Source organism: Plectropomus leopardus, chromosome 10 (assembly GCF_026936395.1).
Source record: "Plectropomus leopardus strain MGB_pleo_1.0 chromosome 10, ASM2693639v1, whole genome shotgun sequence".
Classification (NCBI taxonomy): domain Eukaryota; kingdom Metazoa; phylum Chordata; class Actinopteri; order Perciformes; family Serranidae; genus Plectropomus; species Plectropomus leopardus.
Genome location: NC_142185.1, coordinates 36134893 through 36158382, shown reverse-complemented (window position 1 = coordinate 36158382; position 23490 = coordinate 36134893). Strand labels below are relative to the sequence as shown.

Genomic DNA, 23490 nt, shown 5'->3' with positions numbered 1-23490 from the left:
TAATGCAGTTCTTTTAATTGGCTAAATAACACTTCAAAGTTAGGCTAAAATTTGGGCGGTGAAAAAGCCTCATGGCCATTTCAAAGGGGTCCCCTGACCTCTGACCTCCACGTACTTGAATGAAAATGGTTTCCATGGGTACCCATGAGTCTCTCCTTTACGAACACGCCCACGCAGTTTTGGGCAAGAGAAAAACATGCAGATTTTTGCATGCAGTATAAATATGTTATTTCATTGTATTTGAATATTTCTGCATATTTGGGTCCCTAAACAGTCTTGAAATTGCTCCCACCTACAAGCTGAGCACACAGGTGCAGCTAATCAGACTGATGTCAGCCGGCAACCGCATCACCAAAGTGGCAAAGCACTATTGTGGAGTGTGTGAATCTCCACAGAGCTCTGGATTAAAATAAAGAAATTAGCTACAGCGCTGCTTAATGGTTGGAAATTTACTGCAGAGGAGTCAATAAAAGCTGTCATTTGATTCCCAATCAAGATAATCTGGTAAGAACTGCTTTACTTTGTTGATATGGACTTCAAAACTGTGTTGAAATGCTAAATAATGGAATTGCAAAAATGCAATTAAAACACCAATTAATCTCAATTTAAAGAATTTGTTTGACAGCCTGCGGTGCGACCCGTTTTCATTTATTGATGCATAGATCCTCACTTAACAGCTATGTTTAAAATTTATGAGGGGCTAGTGGAAAAATATGACATAAAATAAATCTAAAATTAGTGTGAAACAGGCCTCCAAAATTCAGATGGAGTATCAAACTAGAGGAGTTGAACCTTTAGACCTTCAGTGTTTCTTACTGAAGGGAGGAAAGGCTGTTTAACAAAACAGAGCAGCAGCATGAAACACAGCCAGAGAGAGAGAGAGAGAGTGTGTGTGTGTGTGTGTGTGTGTGTGTGTGTGTGTGTGTGTGTGTGTGTGTGTGTGTGTGTGTGTGTGTGTGTGTGTGTGTGTGTGTGTTGGTATGTTCAGTGTGTGTGTGCGTGCGTGCGTGCGTGCGTGCGTGCGTGCGTGTTGGTATGTTCTGTGTGTGTGTGTGTGTGTGTGTGTGTATGCGTGCGTGCGTGCGCGTGTGTGTGTATGTTTTGGGTGTGTGTGTGTGTGTGTGTGTGCATGCGTGCGTGTTGGTATGTTCTGTGTGTGTGTGTGTGTGTGTGTGTGTGTGTGTGTGTGTGTGTGTGTGTGTGTGTGTTTGTGTGTTGGTATGTTCAGTGTGTGTGTGCGTGCGTGCGTGCGTGCGTGTTGGTATGTTCAGTGTGTGTGTGTGTGTGTGTGTGTGTGTGTGTGTGTGCATGCGTGCGTGTTGGTATGTTCTGTGTGTGTGTGTGTGTGTGTGTGTGTGTAGGCATGCTTCCAGTAGTTCCTGCCTACTAATTTCCAGCAGTGTTTTCTCAGCTGCAGTTTCCATGAGAGAGAAGAGAAAATGTTTTCATGGATTTACTGCTATTACACCTCCTTATCCTCCTCCGCTCTCCTCCTCGCCACTCGTCTCCTCTCTCCTCCGTGTTTGACTTCAGCTGACGGCCTGACTGAAAACACACCTGGTGTTGGTATAAGGTGTAGTCTGTTCCTCCGGGCTGAGTGCCTCTATTCATGTACCTGAGTGCTGACACAGCAAACAGTCACACACAGAATATTTTCATACCGACTGACCTCGCTGAAAGCTCTTAAAGCTGCGCGAAGTGAGTTTTCAACACTAGAGGGCGGAAAGTGGACAAAAACAAACAGCTGGAAGCCTCGATACACTGCATCAACTCACCAACGTCTCAAGGCCAACGCATTAACACAAGCAGAGACGCATGTTCGTCCCATTTCAGTCCACTCTGAGCTTCAGTCCCATATTTGCTTTAACTCGAGTTTGGACCGGTATTTATTGCTGTTGGCCGGTTCGGTCTTGTATTCTGTGATGTTTTAGTTACAGTTTGGTCCAGTATTTGTGAGAGTTTTAGTCAAGTTTTAGTCCAACAGTTACATTTTAGCCTTGGTTTGGACCTGTATTTATTGGTGTTTGGCCGGTTCGGTCTTGTATTCTGTTATGTTTTAAGCCTGGAAGCCTTGGAGTAATTTCGGCATGAGATCCTGACGCCAAAAGCCACCTTCGCAGCCGTATGATACGACGCGGTCAGTGTTTTCATTTTAGCCTTGGTTTGCTCTTCTGTTTTTCTGTTGTTTTAACTCTGGTTCAGATCAGTATAATCTTGTGTTTTATTGTCCTAATATTTGGTGGCGTTTTAGCCCTGGTTCAGTCTAGTATTATCTGATATTTTAGCCCAGGATTGGTCTGTTTGGTGGTATTTTAGCCTCGGTTTGGTCTAATATTTCCTAGTGTTTTAGCTTTGGTTTAATCTTCTATCCTTTTGGTGTTTTATCCCTGGTTCAGTCCAGTATTATCTGATATTTTAGCCCTTCGTTGGTCCATTGTTTGGTGGTATTTTAGCCTCGTTTGGTCTTAGTATTATTTTGTTGTTTACTCCAGTATTATCTGCTATTTTAGCCCAGGTTTGGTCTCACATTCGCTGGTGTTTTAGCGGTGAGAGTCAGAGTTTTGATATATTTTATTTCAGCGTCACAGGAAGCGCTGCTGTCCAACTCAAACACGCACATCCAAAGCTTCAACAATCCAACACACAGCGATTTTAATCTGACATCATCATCCAAACACACGCTCACAGTAATACCAGGTCGGTTCCCACAATACCTCGGCGAGCGTTTATCCAACTTGCTGCTCCATTTCACATCATGAAACAATAGAGCGCACACACAGTAAGTGGTTCCAGTGGTTTATGGAGCAGTGCTGCGTCAATGCTGACCTCCGACTGCCCACAAAACACAGAGAGGCTGAGCAGGAGGGCGAGAGGGAGACATATACACAAATGTCCCGCTCTAATCATACTCACGAGTGGAAAGTAGATGTCATTTAGATAATTACAGCAGAGAACATTTTTAAGTGGTGGTCTTTTATCAGAAATATTTCCACTGTGCGAGACCTTTTACTCCTCCTGGCTGGATTTTAGACCATGAGAGAGAAACTCCTAAAATCTGAGCTACGTGAAGTTGAAAAAGTATAATCTGGGGTGCGAGGTGAAGCACACATGAATCACTCTCCTGTTTTTTGCTTAGTTCTTACAAGTTTATTTGCATATTTAGATATGAAGAAGAAAAAACAGAGAAAGGGGCTATAAAACACTTTACATGTGCACGTGGCATAAAAAGCAACAATGGGCTTTTTTAAAGAAAGCATAAAATATATATCGATTTAAAGTTACAACATGATGCAAAGTAAAATATCAATAGAAATGCACATCTCCCACCCAAAAATAAATCAACTTCCTCAGTGATTCCCAGCTGGTCCAGCCAGTGTGTCCAGTTTTTTACTTGGTCATTAATTCACATGCACATAAGAGAAATGACCACATATTCCATTTTATATGACAAAATGTAAATAACATGAAGGCTTAAAACACAATGAAATAAAAGTATTATTATATTATAATGCTATAGTATAGTAGTATAAACAATAAAGTGCAATTAGTTGAAATCAGGGGTGTTTCTAGGATTTGAGGACATTGGCGGCATAGCACAGACTTCTGTAGTAAAAACAATTGTCCAAAAAATGCAAAGAATAAAAACAACAAAAGTTTTTTAAAATTGCCCAAAAATTTTAAAGGAAAAATGTTCGGCAAAACATTTCAAAGAAAAAAAAATTGCCAAAAGTTTTTTTTAATTACCTAAAAATTTAAAAACGAAAAAATTTAAGGAAAAAAAGAAAAAGTTTTTTTGGGGGGCATGGATTCTTTTTGTACTCGTTTTCTTTTCTCCCTTTGAAATTTTGTTGGTGATTTTCAAAATGTCTTGCTAATTTCCTTTTTCTCATTTTTTTGTCTTTTTTTTCTTCTAAAGGTTTTGACCCACTTTTGGACTGCGACCCAGCAGTTGGGAACCACTGATCTGTACAGCACTGAAAGTTTTTGACATCGGGGACAAAGACGTAGAATCAGTTAAAAAGTTGAAGTTCATGTTTCATAATTTGTCTCTGTGGTTTTTCAGTGTGTGATACTTTGGTAGGTTTTATTTGTCTAATAGGATAAAAATTACCTCAGAATTACAGATAAGAAATCATTTAAAGCTTTCTGGTAAGTCTGTTGTCATATACTTTACTTTGAAAACAAACAAACTAAAGAGAAACATAAGACGATTAAAACATTATATTCCAAGGAAAGAGGAGACGCTGTCGCCAGTCTGCACTGACTGTTCATCACAGTTCAGATACTTCCTGTTTCCTGTTGAACTGTTTCCCAGAGGAAACACAGCTGAGGAGCAACAGTGTCCCCTGCTGCTTCACCTGGAGACGCTCAACGAACCGTTGGACAGCTGAATGAGGACTGTCTGTCAGAGTCAGTGAAGGTTTTATGTTTTGTTTGTTTTGTTTTTTTTATTTGTTTAAGGTTTATTGTCTCATTTTATCACTTATGTTTTTGTAATTAATAGTTTCCTTTTTAAAATTTGCACTTTAAGAAATTATATAACATAGTAACACGTGGGTTACGATCATGAAAGATGCAAAAAAAAAAACAAAACAGGAAGTCAAAGAAATACAGAAATAAAAATACATTAAAAAAAATATGTAAAAAAAAAATATGTAGAAGAAAACAAAAACAATTACATAACATTTGGGAATAATTAATTTAGGACCGTGCGGCCCTGAACGCACCGTGCTGATGTCATCGGAATGCGGCCGTCGGTCGCTGAGTTTCGTCAAGTTCACACAGCTGATGAAAAAACACGCGGGTAAATCACACTTCTCTCCTGTCAAAATAAAAGCGCAAAGTCAACCGAGTAAAACATGGGGTTATTTGGATTTCCTGATTAAATTATTTCGACCCACTGTCTTTTTAACATACCATACAGACAATTAAAGATGTGTTTCTGGGCCCTGACAAGGTGCCAGGTGCTAAATTCTTTGAGCTCTTCCAAAATCCTAAAAATGTTCTAAAATTTAAGAAATGTCCTAAAATCCTAAAAGAGTGCTGAATTTCTCGAAATGTCCTAAACTCCTGGGAACATGTATGGGTTTGTTACGACTGGCCCCTGGCCTCCTGTCATTTTGGAGAAGTGGCCCCCAGACAAAGCTGAGGTGTGAATCGCTGCTTTAATTCTCTGTTTGCGTTCTGGCTTAGATACCTTTATTGTGAAGGGCTCCTGGCGGAAGCTGGGTGTGTTGTTTTGTAGCTAGCTGTTAGCTTGATCCCGGTGTGTGTGTGCGTGTGTGTGTGTGAGCCGGACGCTGATGCGGATCTTCAGCTGCTTCTGAAAGTTGGGACACATCTGAGGTGAGGAATCTGCTGCTTCTTCATTCAGATCCAAAGTTTTGTAAACGATAAATAATTATTATCTTTAGCTTCGCCGAACAAAAGGCGGGAAGATTAACGTCCCGGCGAAGCTAATCGGCTAATTAGCTAGCAGGTTGTGTGAGAGTTGCTGCAGACTGAGGGACACGCAGCTAGCTAGCCTAGCTTACTGCAGCGTAATTTTAGCCTTTTTATTGTGTCAAGAATGAGTTAAAGTCTGAGACATGTCGTGTTTGGCCGTCCTGATACCCGGCAGCGTCGATGTCACCGCTGAACTCTTTCCTGTATTCGTGTATTGCAGTATTTTTGTGTAAACATGTTATCTAATGTTAGCGACTGTTCATCCAAACTAAATGTTCCCAGAATGATCCGAAACGTGTTTTTATTCTAATGCGATTTCTAAAAAATCATTTAGGAGATATCGTGAGCGAGTAATGGGACAACTACGCAGATACTTTACTGTAGTAAAAGTACAAATACCACAGTGTGAAAATACTCTGTTACGAGTGCAGTACTGCACTGAAAATATTACTGAAGTAAAAGGAAGTTTAATCAGGAAAAAGCACTTAAAGTACCCAGTGCAGAAAAGTCTAAAAATACAAACAAAACACCTCATAACCTCAAAAATACCTTTAAAAAACGAGAGGGCAAAAAAGAATAAAGTCAAAATTATTTAAAAACAGGCTTTAAAACTCACTCCAAAAACTAAAAAATGCAATTATAACTCTTTGAATGTACATGTGAGTATTGTGTTATAATAAACCTGAAAAAAAAACTGGATCGGTCTTTATATTACAATTACATGACCAGGTATTTAACCCTTTGAATTTTTTAGATTTCTTTCAAAAACATGAGGGATAGAGATGGGTAACAAAAGAAGGAAGCACCCAAAAATTAACAATATTTTTTTAAATGGAACAAGAAAATTACTGGAAAATTAGTTAAAAAATAATTTATTTTTTTTTTGAGGGTAAACTAATTAAATCATAGAAATGTTATTGAAATCTAGAAATGTCCTAAAATCCTATAAACGTGTGGGGCTGCTGCGACTGGCCCCTGGCCCCCTGTCATTTTGCTAAAGTGAGTTGAGTTTCTGTGCTGTAGGTGCAGGCAGCAGTAATACAAATACTGGGACAGCAGCTGTAGAGATGCGGCTCCTGCTGACGGCCCAGCGTGCTTTAAAGTTTGAGGGGTTGGCGGCTGGTGAGGAGACACTCCCCCAGCCGCCCTCAGCCAATCCTCCTCAGCCACATGTGCACACGGGACGTTCACACACTCAGAGAACAAAACAGAGCAACACAGTACAATTAGGTTTGGACAGTACGGGCTGTAAGGGTTTGCACATCATCCCAATAAACTAGCGTAACTGGAGGATGTAAACGGCTGCAGGGCTGGGTGGACGAGTTTTTTAATTTTGGGTTTTCATCACGCAGCAGTAAACCTGGCAGCACTGACTTACTGATCTGCACAGCGAGGAAGCCGGGATGTCCCGATCAAGCTTTTTTTTTGGCTGTAATCAGCCAGAAGTCATTTGACATTGAGTATGTTTATACAAAATATCAAAGTAAAACAAATAAAAATATTTTATATGGCCTTTATCACAGTTCCACATAGTGCAGCTTTTGTTTTTTGTTTGTTTTTTTCAACTAAATAACAAAGTTAAAAAGTGGTGTCAGTTGAACATGAAAAAACAAACGGCTGATCAGGCCTGATACCAATCCTTCTTTGGTACGTTCCTACATGGAAGCAATGACGTTTGTGTGTGTGTGTGTGTGTGTGTGTGTGTGTGTGTGTTAAGCTGCTCCTGCTCTGCTGGTGATCGTGGTTGTACTGGGAGAACTGGTGATGGGGCACAGGGTTGTCCTCGGGGTTCAGAGGTCTCGTCTCGTTCAGCTCATGGTGCCGCCGCTGCTCGTCGTCGTCCTGCTGGCGACGGCGTCGTGGGCGGAGAGCCAAGACTACTACGGTCTGCTGGGAGTCAACAGGGAGGCCACGACCAGAGAGATCCGACAGGCCTTCAAGAAGCTGGCGCTCACCATGCACCCCGACAAAAACCCCGTGAGTTACTCCGAGAAACCACCAACCATTCGCCAAAAACCACAAACCCCGAGTTTAACCTGGGAGGTCGGTGTACTTTTCAGTCTTTGAATTTTCCTTTCAGAAACTGAAATAAGAAAACAAAAAATAATAACTTTTTGATTTCAAAATCAAAAAAGGAAAAATAAAAACAGGTCAGTTTTCGGGGACAGAAATACAGAAATAGAAAAGTCCCTTACTGTAAAACTTTGAAGAAAAGTCCCAGGAAAAAGAGAGAATTATTAACATTTTCAAGCTTTTTTTCAGGTCTTTTCTGGCTTTGTATTTTTTTATTTTATTTTACTTTTTACTTTCTTGTTTTTTTATTTTGTTTTGTTTTTCTGCAGATTTGTACAGGTTTCTTAATTTCTTTTTCTGAAAGTTAAATTCAGAGACCAAAAAGTACACTGATGCTGAAACCACCAAAAAACCCAACAGTCAACGATGTACAAATCCTGAGAAAAAGTGTTGTGTTTCAGGGCGACCCTGCCGCCCACGAGAAGTTCCTGAAAGTGAATCGAGCCTACGAAGTTCTGAAGGACGAAGACCTCCGAAAGAAATATGATAAATACGGAGAAAAGGGATTGGACGAGCAGCAGCAGGGAGGACGCTACGAGAGCTGGAACTTCTACCGTTATGACTTTGGTAAGCCTCCGTTATAACTGTGATGACGCTACAAGACCGACAGCTTTGGATCCTTTTTAGGACCGTGATAAGACAAATGTTGTCTTTGAAACTACCAACTGATTTTACTGTGAAAAAAATCTTAAATCTGTTCTTTTGTGCAGGTATTTACGATGATGATTTGGAGATCATCACACTGGACAGCGGGGACTTTGGTAAGAGCTCGTTTTATTTTCACACCTCTGTATTAACTGTTATTTTGCTCCTTTTAATTAGTATTTGAAGTTTCTAATTTCTTTTCTGCTGTCACATTTGCTGGTTAAAGGGTTTGAACAGCCCTGAAAAGCCTCCATAAATTTTCCATGTTTTCTTCAAAAATCACCCAACATTTTAAACGTTTAAAAAAACTGCCATTTTTTTCTCTTAAAATTGCCAAAAATCTTTAAATAAAAAAAAAATTGCCAAAAGAAAAGACAACCGCCAAAAAATTTCAAGAATAAATATCATAGAAACATTTTCTTTAAAAATTGCCCAAAATTTTTAAAGGAAAAAAAACACAATAATATTTTAAAGAAAAAAAACATTTTTTCTTTTAAAACCACCTAAATGTTGGGGCGGCCTCTCGCTCAGTGAGTAGAGCATGCGTCCTCGGCAGCGGCCCACGTTCGATTCCAGCTTGCAGCCGTTTGCTGTGTCATCCCCTCTCTCTCTCCCTCTTTCCTGTCACTCTCTTACTGCACTTAAATAAAGGCAAGACAAGCCAAAAAAAATAATCTTAAAAAACCCGCCTAAATGTGTAAAGTTTAAAAAAAAAGTCACAATTTTTTAGAGAAAGACGTTCACCTAAAAAATAATGGTGAATATTGAAGCAGCAAACGCAGATATTTCCTGAATTTTAGTGCTCAGCAGCTCGATCTCACACTGCATTTTCCACAATAGTGTCTCACTTTGTCTCTCTTTGTCCCCAGTGGCTGTCTCATGACTTTGAGACAGTACAGGCACTAAAACATGATTACTGTGAGAAAACGCAGACGCGACATGCAGATGGGTAAACATGCAGTGACTGTCGTGTGTGTGTGTGTGTGTGTGTGTGTGTGTGTGTGTGTGTGTGTGTGTGTGTTTTCAGAGGCAGCAGTGAATTCTGGAGAAATCTGGTTCATCAACTTCTATTTCCCACGATGCTCACATTGTCACCAGCTGGCTCCAACGGTAACATAACACAAAAATACAAAATCATCACACGTTTGCAGCTCACTGTCAACTTTTTTTGATTCTTGATTTTTCTTGTAAGCTCATTGTTTTGCTCATTTTAAAGTCTTTGTTTTATTTTCCTCTTAAACGGCTTTACTGAAAAAGTCTTTAAATCATTGATTACATTCATCTAAAAATAAAGCCTTAATTGGTATTAAAATGTCTATTTTAATAGAACGTTAATAGAACTTTAGTTCTATTGAAAACACTCGAGTTAGAATAAAATGAAACCAGAGGACAAATATTGCAGTAACGCAGGACGCACGATGTCAGTATGAAATAGTACAAAGAAAAAGACCAAACACAACAACAGAAACAGCAAAAGCAATAAAACCACAAACAAAAGGAAAATAAAATAGATCACATGTAAATAAAAGATAAAAGAAATAAAAGTTTCTCATTGTTTTCATGTGTTTTTAAGAGAAATCAAGCCAGGTTTCAAAGGGTTAATCAGGAAGTTGTCTTCAATAGAAATCAGAAACACACAGACGAGTGTCCGTCTGTATGTCTCTCTGTCTGTCTCTCTCTGTGTCTCTGTCTGTCTGTGTGTGTGTCTCTGCCTGTCTCTCTCTGTGTCTCTATGTCTCTCTGTGTCTCTGTCTGTGTCTCTGCCTGTCTCTCTGTGTGTCTCTGTATGTCTCTCTGTCTGTCTCTCTCTGTGTCTCTGTCTGTGTCTCTGCCTGTCTCTCTGTGTGTCTCTGTGTGTCTCTGTATGTCTCTCTGTCTGTCTCTCTGTGTGTCTCTGTCTGTGTCTCTCTAACTAACGTGTCTGTCTCTCAGTGGAGGGAGTTTGCCAAAGAGATGGACGGAGTCCTCAGGATCGGAGCGGTGAACTGTGGAGACAACAACGGCCTGTGCAGGAGGAAAGGCATCAACAGCTACCCGAGTCTGTTCATATTCAGAGCAGGACAGGTCTGTGTGTTGATCCTGTCCTTATCATCTATAAATATGGAGCTGAAGGCGCTCTGCATTTCAACCCACAGCAGTGTCTCATCTTCCTCCTCTTTTCATCTCCATGTGAAATGATCTGTATCTCATGTCCGTGTTTACACTAAAAACCACCTGCATTAATGAAATTCAGCAGTCATCCAATGACAGCTCACCGGTATGATTTTGGTGAACATTTAAAGTGCAGATTCTCATTTCATTTCATTTCATTTCATTTTATTTCATTTTATTTCATTTTATTTCATTTTATTTTATTTTATTTTATTTTATTTTGTTTTGTTTTGTTTTGTTTCCTCTTTTAAAAAAATAGTGATTTATTTTTTTGTAAAATCTGATGTTTTCCGGTTCTAAGATGTGAGGATGTGCTGCTCTCCTTGATCCTACATTTTAGTAAATTTGATATTTGGGGATTTGTGAATGTTGTTTGGACAAAAAAAGACATGTAATTCAGTTACTTTAAGCTCCAGGAGATTTCGGACTTTTATCACTGTTTTCTAATATTTTGTAGATCAAATGATTCATGAAGATAATAATCTACTGGTTAATTGGTTATAACATAATTGTTATAAGTAGTCCTTATATTATATCATTAGTTAATTCAGTGTTTATGTTTTGATTTTTTCCATTTGCAGCAAAAAAATTCCAGTTCCTGTAAATCAATTACATTTTTATGGAGCAGTGACAATATTGGGGAAAATTGTAAGAAAAAGATCAGCTTTCTCCTGTTTTTGTCTGTTGTTGCTTTAATGAGCGTCACCTGCTTTCTTTTTTTTTCCACTTGTCTGTCGTGTACAAATGTCAGTGAATATTTTGTTTTTCTGGAAATGTGTTTATCTTTCTATAGAGACCAGAGAAGTTTAATGGGGAGCGCTCTAAAGACAGCCTGGTCCGCTTCTCCATGCAGTTCATCACGACAACCATCACTGAGCTCTGGCAGGGTGAATTATTCTACGTTTATGTCCTTTTGTTTATCTTCAACCTGATTATCAGGCTGGTTGTTGCGGTTCTGTGTGGTCTGACCTGTAGGCGTGGTTGTGTTTTATCAGGTAACGTGTTCAACGAGATAGAGAGCGCGTTCTCGTCGGGGCTCGGCTGGCTGATCACCTTCTGCTCCGACACCGGAGGTAACACGCAAACTCAAATTACTTTTTTTATGCCTCAAAGTGTTGTTGCACGTCACATACAAATACACAGGTGTGTGTGACGTGGCACAAATCTATCAGAGATGTAAAGTGTCACATCATCACACCTTTTTCTGTGTTCACACAAATTTCACATTTCCTGGGAAAACCTTTTTTTTTCCAAAGTTTTTATTGTTGATTTTTAAAAAAGTTTGGAGGGCATGTTTTCTTTAAAAACCTTTCACAATTATTTTATTTTATTTTATTTTATTTTATTTTATTTTATTTTATTTTATTTTATTTTATTTTATTTTATTTATTTATTTTTGAAAAATCTTTGCTTAAATCCCTAAATCTTTTAGCAGTTTTTATAGAAAAGTTTAAAAAATCTGGGTGATTTAACTTTCTTAAATTTTTGAAAGCTATGTCGGGAATGATGTCAGACGTTCTGACACAATATTCCTGTTAGTATTTAGTTAACCATATCGAGTAATAATGATGTACTTTCCTTGCTTCCTCTCTCAGATTGCCTGGAGTCAAAAACAAGACAGAAGTTGGCGGGGATGTTGGTGAGAACACAGCAGTAATATTGTAACACCGGATTCCTTCGACAAAAAATATAAGTTTTTTGTGATAATTCTCTAATAACCCCCCTCCTTTTAAAAATAATTTGTAGGTAATTTCTTGTCACCTTTTCCTAATATCCCACAATTTGTGGGACACTTCTCGCCAAGTTGGTCTCTATTCCCCGTGTTTTTGAAAGAAATCAAACCTGTGAGCTCCGGCTATAAAGGGTTCAAAAGCTTCAGAAAGGCATCTGAAAGAAGCACAAGCTGTAGATCTGGTTTGAAAGGGTTAATTAATGATGGTAGATATGTGTGATCTGACTGTGTGTGCATGTGTGTTGTGTAGGACGGTCTAGTAAAGGTTGGATGGATGGACTGCACCACACAGGGACAGCTTTGTGACAGCTTCCAGGTAAGAGCCAGTGCAACTGCAATACTGCTGATACTATTACTGTCAGATACTTAGAGCACTCACTTCCCAGTTTGTGGTCCTTTGTTGGTGAAAAGACTCCCAAAATTCTTTGCTAGTTTGGTTAATGTGGGAGATAAATCAGAGTATCGTCTGCAAAGATGCAGAGGGAGATCATTTGTTTCCGAGTGTCTTTGACTTCTCTGAACTGTAGATTTATTTTCAGCTACAAAAATGAGCCCAGCAGGAAGAATAGCAATTGTGGTTTTAAGTAGCTGGGGTATATTTTTTTACTGCAGTACTTGTACTCGTGCACTTCTGATGTATTTCAGGTGACCAGTGGAGCGACTGCTTTATTCCCACCTGGAAGTTCTCTGGATCAAAAAGGCAGCGTGCTGGTGAGACACACACATTAACACATTAACGTCCGTCTCTGCACAGCGTCTCCCGCGGATCCTTAAAAAGTCTTGAAAGGCATTGAATTCAGCAAGCTAAAAATAAGGCCTTAATAGGCATTAAAATGTCTTAAATCAGTCTTTCAAAATTCTTAAAAATGCTTAGACATTGGAGTTAGGATTTTTTTTTCATGTCGTTGCAGTGAAAAAACTCATTAAGAGCTTGAAGCTACAGAATGCCTCTTGCATTAATTTCACCAAAGAAACATGTTTTATGTTGGAATATTTTTCCATCAGTATTGGCAGTTGTATAACTGGTCTTCAATTTTAGTTCAAGTTGCATCAAAAGAGACTTAAAAAGTCTTAAAAGGCATTGAATTTATTTCTCGATAATAATAATTAAAATATCTTTAAAATGCTCTTACATTAGAGTTAGTCTTTTTTTCGTCTCTTTTTCTCTAATTCGGTGACATTAAAAGCATAATTCACAGAATGTGTCTTGTATTAACATGACCACAGAGTCATGTTTTAGGGTACAATAAATAATTAAAAAACTAAAATAAAATTCTCTCTAACCTTAAGTTATTGATTTCAGTATACGTTTTTTTTTGTTAATTATTGGCGATTGTAAAATTGGTTTTAAATCTCAGTTCAAGTGGCACCAAAAGAGTCTTAAAACATCTTAAATCCCACTTGAGAAGTTGTAGGAGCCCTTGTTGTACTGTGTTAGTAATACTGTGTATAGTACTGCAGCACTGACTCAGTGTGTGTGTGTGTGTGTGTGTGTGTGTGTGTGTGTGTGTGTGTTTCAGTGGTTGAGTACTCTCGACAGTAAAGAGATTTACAGTCAGGTCATCAACCATCTGCCGGATCTGGAGCTGCTGACCGGTGAAAACTTCCAGGTACATTCGTAAACGTACCGCAGGCTTCAGGTTTTACATCAACGCTCGACGCTACATATTTAAATCCTGTTGTCACTTCCTGTCCCCAGAGGAAGCTGGCACATCATCGCTGGTTGGTCAGTTTTACATTTGGAGACAGAAGCTCCGCCTCCAACGAGTACAAGAAGCTTAAAGCTTTCCTCCGAAACGACCACATACAGGTACCTGTCTGTCCGTCTGTCTCAGCGTGTCTCTCTGCCTGAACGTCCAGCTGACCGTCTGTCTCTGCAGGTCGGCCGAGTCGACTGTTCAGCAGACTCACAGTTGTGTCAGTCTCTCTACATCCATAAATCCTGCGTGGCCGTATTCAAAGGACTGGGAATCCACGACTTTGAGATCCACCACGGTCAGTACTACAGACTGTGCAGGGTTTTGTTTTATTTTATTAAGTTTACAGTCAGGAAGTTTATGTGCTTTGAAACCTGAAATAAAATAAAATCAAACCACTTTGCTCAGGCTCCAAAGGCTGTGAAAGAAAAAAATCATATTTTAGAAGTTAAAACCAGGGAATATTTTGGTTAAATGGATAATAGATTAGCAAAAGAGTTGCTGATTAATGCTGTTTATTCTCTCCGTCCCGTCTGTAGGCAAAGATGTGCTGTACAACATTGTGGGTTTTGCGAGGGACAGCGTTCGTGCTCACGTGACGACTTTGAGACCCGACAACTTTCCTTCAGACAGAAAGGAGCCGTGGCTGGTTGACTTCTTTGCTCCGGTTCGTAACTCTCCTCTTTAACTCTTTGAAAGTTGGAGCAACATCATTTTTCTTGTGCTGCTTTCTAATGACTTTTACAAGTATTTAAACCTTTGCACCTCGAGCAGATTAATCTGATTCTTTCCAAAAATTGTACTATTTTTTAAATGTATTTATTTTGTACTTTTTGGCTCCGTTTCCTTTTCTTTTTTTCAAGCATTTGACCCTCCAGCACTTTGTTTCGCTGCTATTAACTCAACACACACTGAGCACGCCAGTCTCAATATTTTTTTTAGAGCTGGGGTAAATGTCTGGGGAAAAAGGGAAAATCTAAGGAAAATGATCATAATTAAATATTTTTATGTATGAATTATAATGTTTAAGCACTCTAATTTTCCAGCTTTTTTTAAAAATTAATTTTCAGGTAATATGTTTGGACTTTTTAATAATTTCTTGCTATTTTAAAGCTCATTTCTCCTTTTGTTGCTCTGTGCCTTTTCAGTTTTTTTTTTTTAATCAAGCCAATATGCTTGGGTTTCAAAGGGTTAATCAAAAGATTGATCAATATTGCCTGATCAGGTTAAATCTTGACTCCAGTGGTGATACTTGGTTTTGGTCATTTAATCTGTTTTTTTTGTAGCATTTGACAAAGTAAACCACTAATGACGCATCTGTATCTTTCTCACATGCTGTATCTCAAGCCTCTTCCCTCCCAAAAATAAATACACCGCGTACCTTAATACGTATGAGTTTGTCTCAGAAAGAAGCAGGAACGTCTCATAAAACACGTCCTCCTGATCATAAATCAGCAGGTGGAAATGCCACATCATCACTGACAGGCTTGATTTCAGCTCAGATCGTTTTGTTCTTGCCGCGATGATCGGCCCGTCTGACTCCCTGTTTACCTTCAGGGCTGGTGATGGTGTCACACCTCCAACGCAAACACAGAGTGACACAGACAGAAAAAGAGAGGCGGGCAGGAATCTACCTCACGGTGCACGCCGTTATGTGTGCCAGCGAGTGAAGATTACTGTCCAATCAGAGCTGAGAACTTAAATTACTGTGAGAAAACATTAAGTGTGCGTGAAGAGGGGTTTATTAGACGAGTTTCCATCAATTTTTGGTGCAAATTCTGACTGAATTTAAAGAAAATTGGTTAAATAAATGCAAATTAATGCATGTCTCCATTTTTACAAATAACAGAAGTGTCCGGACCACGTCTGTTTTATCCGGCGGTTGATATTGAGAATCTGCTGATTTACTTGATTTCTTTGGAAAAACATGAGCAATTTAAGAATAAATAACCCACAAATTAGAAAGACATTTGTAGAAAATGACCTGAAAATTAAAAAATGAAAGGAAAAAAAAGTTTAATAAAAAAGAAAAGAAAAAAGAAAAAGACCAGGAAAAATAAAAATAAAAAACAAAACTAGATAATAATAAAGGTAAAGGTATTAAAAGGTTTAAATACTCTGAAAGCAGCACAGGAAAATCGATGCTGATCCAGGTTTCAGAGGGTTATTAAATATTTGATTCTTGTGTGCAGTGGTGTCCTCCATGTCGAGCTTTGCTGCCTGAGCTGAGAAAAGCCTCCATCCAGCTGGCTGGACAGATGAAGTTTGGCACTCTGGACTGCACCATCCACCACAGCCTCTGCTCCATGGTAAGCACAGACACACCTGGGCTGCACCACTCTTTACGGACAGGTACATACCACGGACGGGGCGATCATTTTTTGTCTTTCTCTGTTTCTCAGTATAATATTCAGGCTTATCCCACCACAGTGATCTTTAACGGCTCCTCTGTTCATGAATATGAAGGACAACATTCAGCCGACGGCATCCTGGAGTTCATACAGGTACGACTGCACGCCAGTCTCATACTGATGCAGCATAAAACACACGACCCCTGTTGTCTCTGCCAGCAGGAAGTGACATTTACAGCTGCAGCCTTCCCCAAAAAAAGGTTTCAGTTAAAATGGCTGCATCATAATCGAGTGAAGAACGTCTTTGTCTGAAAGAGATTCTCTTTGTCTCTGCAGGATCTGGTCAATCCGTCTGTGGTGGTTCTGGATCCTTCCAGCTTTGCAGAGAGAGTTAAAGGTAAAAGTATTTCTGACAGCAACAGAAAGTCACAGTACAAACTGCAAAACCAGTTTGCACAAAGATGTTTTAATGCATCAGATTCACCCTGACCCTCGGGGGTGGACACCATCAATGATATACACATAATGGTAAATATCAGCCTCTCACTTAATTTACAAATGGTTAAATTCACTAAAATAAAGAATTTAGAGATCTAACAGACTTTTACAAAAACTCCTAAACAAACCTCACAGATATGATGATGAAAACCAATACGCTGTTTGCTAATGTAACTGCATTATCATTTAAAGAAATGCTAGATTATCTCCCTACAAAGGTGCTTTTTTTCTTCATTTCACATATATTATTGTTCCACACATCCCTGTTCTATGCTCCAATAAAAGCAGGTTCTTTTACCTCTTTTTATTTTTATTTTATTAAATTAATTTTTTTTAAATTTATTTTTAATTATTTTAGTCATGCTTAATATTTTTTTTTTTTTATTATTTACTTTTTTACTTACTCATCTATTTTCTTTAATATGTAGATGTGTGTGTGCATACTTGCACACACATCTACATACTTGCTTTTTATTATTTTATTTACTTTTTTAAATATAATGCTGGATAAAAATAGACTCATACCAAAATGTAACTTTCTATCAACAGCAAAAAAACAACTGACAAAGTCAGGAATGAATGCAGTACTCTGAAAAAAAAATTATCCAGGCTGCACAAAACTTTCTAGTTACTGACCGAACAGCTCAGTTTTTTTTAGCAAAGCTCTTTCACCCATCAGTCTGGGAAAACAAAAAAATCCTCTCAAATTTAGAAACTGTTTTACTGTGAAAACACTTCAGGCAACAGCAAACATACAGTGTGTATTCTGGAAAAACTTCACAGTTACGGGATATTTTAGTGAATCTCCACCAGAATAAGTGTCAGTATTTTTAAAGGCATTGCTGCAGCCTGTAAAAGTTGTTTTTCCTGTTTTTTACTCCCTCGCTGTAACAGCTGAAAACACAACTCTCAGTTCTTAAATAGCCCTCAGGAAAGGTGGATTTTTACATTTTTAATTATTCATTTAATTATTATTATTATGAGTGTCTTTATTTTGATGCACCTCGGACCAGGTTTTGTTACTAGTTGTCATAAATAAGTTTCCCTGTCCTTGTGTGCTCTCTCCCGTGGCGTCGGCTGCAGGTCGAGCTGAGGGGCAGATCTGGGCGGTGGATTTCTACGCGCCGTGGTGCGGTCCCTGTCAGGCTCTGCTCCCAGAGTGGAGACGCATGGCGAGGGTACGTCACACATCATACACACCAAACACACACACACACACACACACACACACACACACACACACACACACACACACACACACACCGAAACAACCTGGACCGTGTAAAGAAAACCAGCACAGAGCGATACTAACTGTAAACTATCCTGCAGAGAAACTCAAACGCACCGGGGGGGCGGCTGGTCGATATGGCCAATAAATACAGATAATTAACCCTTTGAAAGCTGATTGGCTTGATTTATTTCTAAAACATTAGGAGACAATGAGCAACTTAGCAAGACAATACTGGCAACAAATTTGTTTCAGAAAAAGAAAGAAAGAAAATGACCTGGAAATTGGCACCCAAAAGAATACAAGTAAAACAACACCAAGAAAATGACCCAAAATTAGCAAAATATAAAAAAATGACCTGAAAAAATTAAGAAAAGAAAATAAGACAAGAAAATTACCTGAAAATTAGCAAAAAGACATGGGATATATAAAATAATAATAATAATAATAATAATAATAATAATAATAATAATAATAACAATAATAATTTTTCAAATTAATTATAAGTATAAATAATAAAGTTTTCTGGTCATTTTGCTGTAATGTCCTAAAATCCTACAAATGTCCTAAAATCTTAGGAACATGTATGGGCACATTGAGTGTCCTTGCTCCTGTGACAAAGACCGCTTAAAGTGAGATTTTTTTGGGGCTATAGATGCCTGCGTTTAGTGGGGCAGGTGGAGTATTCGAAGGGCATTGCCTAGAACCGCTTTAGCATCACATCACACGGGGTCTCGACTCAGAAGAAATGCAGTTGTTGGACCGGACAGAAGTGTAACTTGTACAACATGTGTCTTTCTTTCTGTCTCACCCTGCAGATGCTGTCGGGTCAGATCCTGGTCGGTTCAGTTGACTGTCAGCGGTTTCAGTCCTTCTGTCAAGGTCAGAGTGTGAGGGCGTACCCTGAAATCCGCCTGTACCCCGGCAACGCCCGGCAGCCTGATCGCTACATGTATGTACTACTACACTTAAAAATACTGTTCGTACAGACATTTTTTTCCAAAGTGTGTGCACACTATGACATGTTGGGAAACTCTGAGTTAACAAGTCAGATTTTTCCAATACTTTAATAAATTATTACGTTTATTGACATAAGCTTTTAGCTTAGGTTGTGCAGATCATAGGGATATGAAACATTTGAAGATACTACAAAAATGACATCACAATAAGCAAAAACACCAATTTAAGCACTGGAGGACCATTTCTATTGCACAGAGTTCCCACAGATCCTTAAAAAGTCTTAAAGGAAATTAAATTCATTAATTCATAAATAAGGCCTTAATTTTGATTAAACTGACATAAATTAATCTTTCAAAAGTCTTAAAAATGCTCAGACATGGGAAGAGGAATTTTATCTTTTTTTCTGATAATGTATTGTAAAATCTCAAAATAATTGGCAACATTTTTTTTTAAATAAAATAAAATTAGATGATTTAATAAAACCATTTTCTTAATGTTGTCTTGATTGGAATCCAAGCCAGAAATACCCAATATTTTCCTTTTCTGTCGGTAAACCAAATAGATACTTTTATGATAATAAAATATTTTTTTGTCTGCCATGTGTTGAACTCAAAAAAGGGTTGTTTTTCCAACATTATAGCAAGATAATCAAATTTTTTTACTGGACTAAAAGTCATGTTTTGTGTTACAATAAACATTTGGGAAAAATAAATTTGTTCTTAAATTTTGGTTTTTAGAAAAGTGGTCTTAAACTTAACTGCAAGTGGCATTAAAAAAGTCTTTAACAGACGTAAACCAACCTTGCCTTAAGCTGCAGGATCCCTGTCGCTGACTTCACAGGGTTAAAATGTGATAAAGTGTCAGTGTCATGTTTGCAACTGTTTCCACAGCCACCCAGGTAGCCAAAAAAGCAGATATTGCAGTTTTTAATTCTTCAGGTAAAGTAATGAAGCACTGATTTGCTGTGGAGTTCCTCAGGGTTCTGTGTTAGGTCCTTGTCTATTCCCATCACATGTCCCATTTGGAACTTGTAATCCAAAAACACATCATGTCTTTCTAAATGGGATTTTTCTCATTACTTTTGAATGTTAGTATCATCAGTCACAATGGGTTTAAGAGCGTTTCTCTTATCTTATTGATCCTATCTTTGTGTCTCTTCAGGAGTTATAACGGTTGGCACAGAGATGCCCATTCACTGAGATCATGGGCACTAAGGTGAGTCACATCAGTTATTACAGCGGCTCCCAACAGGTGGATCCACCAGGTCCAAATTTCTCCTTCATCATTAGTTCAAGGTCCGCACATACGAGAAATTACCACATATTCAGTTTCATTTCACAAACTGTAAATAACATGTGGGCTTAAAACAGAATGATAACATATTGCAAATGTACAGTGCAGTTAGTTAAAATAACGAGCGTTGAGGACACTGGGGGCTAAGCTTGGACCTCTGCAGAAAAACCTGCACTTTTTTGTCTCTTTTGAAATTTTTGGTGATTTTTAAAACTTGTGGCAATTTTTTTTCTTTAAAACTTTTTGGCAATGTTAATTTTTTTACTTAATTTGTTTTTGGGTGAGGGGCATTTTAATTTTTTTTTTTTGTCGATTTTTCCCTTTTTTTCTCAGGTTTTTTCTTTTTTTGCATCTTTTATAATTTTGGTCTATTTTTTAAGAAAACGCGCCTTCCAAACCAGCGGGCCTGCCAAAATAAGTCACCAAAATTAACACCATTTATAACAGCCAAAAACTGTAAAAATAGAAATTATTGTTGGATTTTCACGTTTCTGAAGGTCCCTGAATACATCATGTGTCTTGTGTGTCCAGCTCTTTACCGAGAGCGTCGGTGGACCTGACTCCAGAGTCCTTCAGGTCTCAGGTTATGTCAGGTCAGGATCACTGGGTTCTGGACTTTTACGCCCCTTGGTGTGGTCCCTGTCAACACTTCGCCCCGGAGTTTGAAGTCATGGCTCGGGTGAGACACCGTTTTGTTTTCCAAACAATTATTTTGATCTAATAACTTCAGTTCTGTGGCGCGGGTCAAGCACAGGAGCCACAGACATGAATTCGCTCGCTGACGTGTTAAAGAGAAGGTTTCTGTGTAGCTGAGGCTCTTTATGTGGGTGTTTTTTTGTGTGATTGACAGATTCTTAAAGGAGAGGTTCGAGCGGGGAAAGTGGACTGTCAGGCTCATTTTCAGACCTGTCATTCAGCTGGAATCACCGCCTACCCAACCGTCAGATTCTACCCGTACCTGGGAACAAGGAGGGTAAGTACACACAGAAATAAAGAGCTTCACCTGTCCAGACTTCAGTCTTTAGGTATCATATCAAAGTATGAAAACAGACACCTACAGGGTTTCCTACACATTCATTTATTTGTGGCGGACCACCACAATATAATTTGCCTCCACGTATGGATTTTCTCTCTGTGTCTTGCGTTTGCTCTCTCACTCTCCTGTGCGTGCTTTAACCTGTTTAACAGCAGCAACAGAAAGTTTGTTTTCACTCACCTCTGCAGCTGCTGCTCCTCTAATCCGCTGATTTAAGTCTGGTGGCTTCGAAGAGATCGATATAACAGCTTCAGTTTCCCATCAGAAAGGGCTTTCTGACGGCAAAGTTATTCAAAATAGTTAATTGAACACTTGAACTGATAATGACGTTTATCGGTGGCTAAAATGCATTTTGTGTTTTTAACCTCTGTGGCGGTACTCCTGCCTGCTTTTCCAAAATAAAACACTGACGATGGAGAAGAGCCTCATGCAACCCCGCTTAAAAAAATCCCCAAACTCTCTCTTTAAACATAAGCATGTGCTCGTTTTTGCTGACAGTATGAACATAGTGGGGAACACATCAACAGCCGGGACGCCAACGTGATCGCCGACACCATCAGACAACGATTACAAAAAGTGTCGCCACAGTTACACAAGAAGGTGAGTCTCTGTTCACCTCAAATTCAAACACAAACCGGACGGAGAAACGGAGTCTGAAATTGATGTTTTTTCTCTGCAGGACGAGCTCTGATGATCGGTGGGCGTCGCCGTGAGAAAGACCAGTGATCTGATTGGTCGGGGAGGAACAGAAGTGAATTTGATTGATCCGGCACAATAATCGATCAGTCGACACTCTTTGACCACAGCTGTAACTCAGAGACAGACAGACTGTCAGCTGCTGTGCGTTGAATGTACAGAACACTCCTGCCTTGTTTTTATTTGTTTTTATTTTTGTCTCCATCGTTTGTATTTACTCTATGAAGTAAAACTGTGGGACGCTGTTTACGGGACACGTTACTGACGGGCGCTGTATGGCCAGCCCTTTTAACTTATTTAGTGACTTCAGCATGTTAAAATGTTGATTTAAGATCTCTGTAAAACAGTTTTGACATGTTGCATATATCCTTCATTTAATCATTTAAAAGTCTCACTGAGATTTAAATCTTTTTATAGAGAAACCTGGCCAATTTATATAAATTTTCACTTGTAGATCACATTTCGCCTGACCAAAAATGATGCACAGATATCTTAAACTTTTGGATGAAGTACCTCAAAAACGTTAGTTGACCTTTTAATTACCATATTTATTTAGTGGAATTTTTTTCATATCTTAAAATTTAATTCGGTCTAGTTACAAAAGGTATAAAAGGATCTGTAGATATCTCAAATATAATTGTTGCTAGTACAAATACATATTTTTTTACTAGTTAGAAATGTATTTAAGATATCTAAAATGCAACTCTAGATATGTTATTTATTCTTCTAGCTTAAATTCCAAACATACAGTAAATAATCAGTAAAAGTTGACTAGTTGAAATTAAAGTATCCAAAATGAACATTTCTACTCATGAGAAGTGAAGGGTAGATATCAGTAATTTGAAAAGAACAGTAAGTTTGAATGGAAGTCAATGGTAAAAGGTGATTTGTTGTAATTAAGTTATAGATATCCACAAAAAAAGCATTTCAACCAGTAAGACATGAACAAGAAATGAACTGTGGATATTTGTAATGACTTTTGAATAGAAGTCAATGGTATCAGTTGACTAGTTGTAATTAAGTTTAAGATATCTACAATTTCAAATTCACACCAGAAAGAAACAAACATCACGTTTTGTTTGAAATGAATTGTAGATATCTGTAATTCAGTTTGAATAGAAGTCAATGGTTTCTGGTTTTCACCAGTTAGAAATTAATTATAGATATGTTAAATTTCTATAAGCCAAAAAAGCAGTCGTTAATGTCTACAGTTGGTATTACAGCTGCTGATTAAATGTTAAAAGGGCTTGCCACACACACACACTCACACACACACACACACACACACAGCCTGATGTTGACAGTGTTGTACTTTATTGTTCATGTAGAAACTGTTGGACCTTCACAATAAAACGGTGTGTTTCTGTTTAAAGATTTAAAGTCACGTCACTTTTACAACATTTACTGCAGTTTTCTTTTTATTCCACTTTTTTTTATGAATTCAGTCTCATCTCAGAGGTCATAATAATAATGATGATAATAATATAATGTTAAAGGTCATTAATTGATAAGTCATCTGACAGACAATTCAACTGTTATTTAACTCTTTGCGATACTGGACATAAAAAATGCATTTTTGTGTGAATTAATGACTGTGGATTTTGTCCCCCTCTCTTCAGTGTAATTATGGACGCGTGACTATTGTTTTACAGCAGATTGGGGAAAATGTGAACGTATTCTTTAAC

The 23490-nt window shown here is 38.3% G+C and overlaps 1 protein-coding gene across 2 annotated transcripts; it reads left to right on the top strand.

Moving 5' to 3' along the window:
* The first annotated feature begins 12 nt into the window (after positions 1 to 12).
* Positions 13 to 23177, top strand: dnajc10 (DnaJ (Hsp40) homolog, subfamily C, member 10). Of its 2 annotated transcripts, XM_088083786.1 has the most exons (26): positions 13 to 504; positions 3917 to 4410; positions 7163 to 7422; positions 7920 to 8085; positions 8229 to 8279; positions 9191 to 9273; positions 10096 to 10227; positions 11108 to 11201; positions 11310 to 11387; positions 11910 to 11953; positions 12297 to 12362; positions 12692 to 12757; positions 13567 to 13656; positions 13746 to 13856; positions 13927 to 14041; positions 14283 to 14410; positions 15936 to 16052; positions 16146 to 16247; positions 16431 to 16491; positions 17676 to 17770; positions 18639 to 18772; positions 19942 to 19995; positions 20605 to 20752; positions 20924 to 21046; positions 21608 to 21709; positions 21789 to 23177. In XM_088083786.1, exons 2-26 carry the CDS (start codon positions 4392 to 4394, stop codon positions 21798 to 21800), a joined length of 2451 nt encoding a protein of 816 aa, XP_087939912.1. In that variant the 5' UTR covers positions 13 to 504; positions 3917 to 4391; the 3' UTR covers positions 21801 to 23177. The 2 variants fall into 2 exon arrangements, with proteins under 2 accessions (XP_087939912.1, XP_042351178.2); XM_042495244.2 differs by lacking the exons at positions 13 to 504; positions 3917 to 4410 and adding an exon at positions 5206 to 5346.
* The last annotated feature ends 313 nt before the right edge of the window (positions 23178 to 23490 follow it).

Coding starts and splice junctions, on each gene's coding strand:
- dnajc10 (XM_088083786.1), top strand. Junction 7,423..7,919: donor TGCACCCCGACAAAAACCCC/GTGAGTTACTCC, acceptor GTTGTGTTTCAG/GGCGACCCTGCCGCCCACGA. Junction 19,996..20,604: donor CTGAGATCATGGGCACTAAG/GTGAGTCACATC, acceptor TTGTGTGTCCAG/CTCTTTACCGAGAGCGTCGG.